General features: G+C 39.0%; 1 protein-coding gene across 1 annotated transcript; it reads right to left on the bottom strand.

Annotated features, from left to right (window-relative positions):
• Positions 1–210: 210 nt before the first annotated feature.
• Positions 211–728, bottom strand: LOC123935789 (NADH dehydrogenase [ubiquinone] 1 subunit C2-like). The gene has a single exon (XM_045996597.1). The coding sequence runs from the start codon at positions 682–684 to the stop codon at positions 211–213; it is 474 nt and encodes a 157-aa protein (XP_045852553.1). The 5' UTR covers positions 685–728.
• Between the last annotated feature and the right edge of the window lie 1,772 nt (positions 729–2,500).

Consider the following 2,500-nt stretch of genomic DNA (forward strand, 5'->3'; position numbering starts at 1 on the left):
TGCATTTTGTTAAAGATAAAAGGTAATTTTGCTAAATGAGATGGTGTTTGGAAAGAAATGGCTTGGGACACAATCTGAATGCAAAGAAAAGTTGTAGTGAAGTGAAGGGAAATCTTCAGGAAAAGAATATTAGGTGTGGTCAGGACAGACTAAGATTGAAATGAATTTTTTTTGTTTTGTTTTGTTTTTTTCTCGTGATGACCATTTTAATCATGAGGTGTTAACACACAGATTAACATAAACTTCCCATATCATGGAAACATGTTCCACAAAACTCAGGAATAACTGTCCAGTGAAACCAAAGGAAGCATTCTGGAGACTTGAATGCACTGGATGGAATTCTTCAAGCAATTCGCCATACATTCTCTTATCTTTTTCAGGAAAATCCTCTGAATGTGATTTTACATAAGCAAACATATCATGGTCCTTCACAGCATACACATAGTCTTGACGTTTTAAAAGATAATATCCAATAAAGACAAAGGAAGTAACATACAGGAGCTGGCGATGTAAACCGGCAGACATCACTGGCCTCCGACGGATCGCGTTATCAAGTAGGCTGGAGCAGTAGCCCAAGAAGCCCATGTAGGTGAGCCACGGGTCGGTCAGCTTGGGCGGGGGGAGGCTCTGGGCCTCATCCGGCAGGAACTGTAAGGGCACTCGGCCCGGCCTTCCGTCCATCATGGTGAGGCCGTTCCCACTTGAGGCCTGGCCTCGGACCACCAATTACAAAGAAAACTAGTAGGACCACCGCCTGGCCACCCACCGCAAGCTTTCTCCTCCGAGAGCACTGCTCAAAATGAATGGGTTTTAAAGGCACATTGGTTTAAGACTGAAATTCTTTCTGTTCAAGAAGACAAAAGTTATCTTGGGGCGCCTGGGTGGCTCAGTGGGTTAAGCCACTGCCTTTGGCTCAGGTCATGATCTCAGGGTCCTGGGATTGAGTCCCGCATGGGGCTCTCTGCTCAGCAGGGACCTGCTTCCTCCTCTCTCTCTGCCTGCCTCTCTGCCTACTTGTGATCTCTCTGTCAAATAAATAAATAAAATCTTAAAAAAAAAAGGAAGACAAAAGTTATCTTAAATGAATTGATCTGCTATTAAGAAAATGTAAACAATAGTTTACTCTTTGCCTGTCCTGAAAAACTGTGTTCCACATTTCACCTATATCAGGTCTTTAACATCCCTAATTATATTGAGGCCTGTGCTTTAAAAGTTTGTAAGATTTTAGCAAATGTTGACAAGATTTAAATTGTAAATGAAATCTCTTTTAACTCTTTAGGCTTTTCCTTGGTATGCGAACTTACTCAGGAAGTACTGCTAAACAAATGATAAAATTTGGGTTACATTTGGGTAAATGCTATAACTATTCTAGAGATTCTATGCATTTCCTAAAGTTTTAGTGTTTTGATAGATCATCTCTTCATATTGTAATTATTGAAGTGTTATGTGTCACAGGATAACCTGATTTCCTTGCCATCTAAATTTGTAAACTCATCTCATCAGCTCTTTAACCATAAACATTCTGAGCTTTTGTCATTTATAGTTGTTTGAATTCTCTTGTAAAATGAGTCTCACCTTAAAAGAGAGTTCATATAAAGAACTTTCAGGACAAATACAGATATTTGGTATATTTGAAAACCCTAAAACTGAAATGGGCAAGAATTTCCAGAACTATCTAAAGCTGCATTCAAACTAAACCAGAACTAGTAACAAGGGACTAAATGAACTAAAAGATTATGGTGCTATATCTCTTATTTTAGACATTGCTCATTCTCTAATGTTTACTCTTCCAGACTAAGAAAAATTAAAAATATTTATTTGTAAACAAGTCAAAGCACTCAACTTTTCTCTCTATCTGAACCCTCTGAAGCTCAAAAGGTCTCAGTAAGTATTCTTTCTTCCATGGCAATCAGTTCAATAAGAATCTGTTCTTGCAACAGGACACCATTGGAAACACTGGTTATTTTACCAAGGCTTTGACTGGAATGTCATATTTGAGAAAGACGCATATGACCAGACAGCTTTAACGAACTAAGGTTGACTTTATGAAACCTGGAGCCACAACACCCCTTGAAACTATTGGCCTGATACCTTGCTTACAGAGTTCCCAGCAGCCTCACCAGGTGAGTAAAGAATGTCATTTCCTGGCAGGTGCAGGAATCTCAGGATACTTTGGGAACCTTGTGAAACAGAATCTGCCCAAATATACAGGTAATGTAGGCATGTCTGATGGCAAGTACGTGGCTTGCCTTCTGGCCTGGAGAGTCTACTAAAAGTTCACCCTAGAGATTCCTTATGAAAAGTTCCAGCAAATCAGATTCTAAAAGATCTATATGATCACTCACTGTTCTTGCTGAGCTACTATGTAAATAATTAAGTCAAGTTTGTTAAAACTGGACTTGTTTTCAAATGAATTAGTCCTCATTTTTGGCTATCTCTGGAAATGAGGGTTATTTTAGAGAGAAAAATTATGTTTCAGTAACACACCTTTGTGGCTGTT

Source organism: Meles meles, chromosome Y (assembly GCF_922984935.1).
Source record: "Meles meles chromosome Y, mMelMel3.1 paternal haplotype, whole genome shotgun sequence".
NCBI classification, from domain to species: Eukaryota; Metazoa; Chordata; class Mammalia; order Carnivora; family Mustelidae; genus Meles; species Meles meles.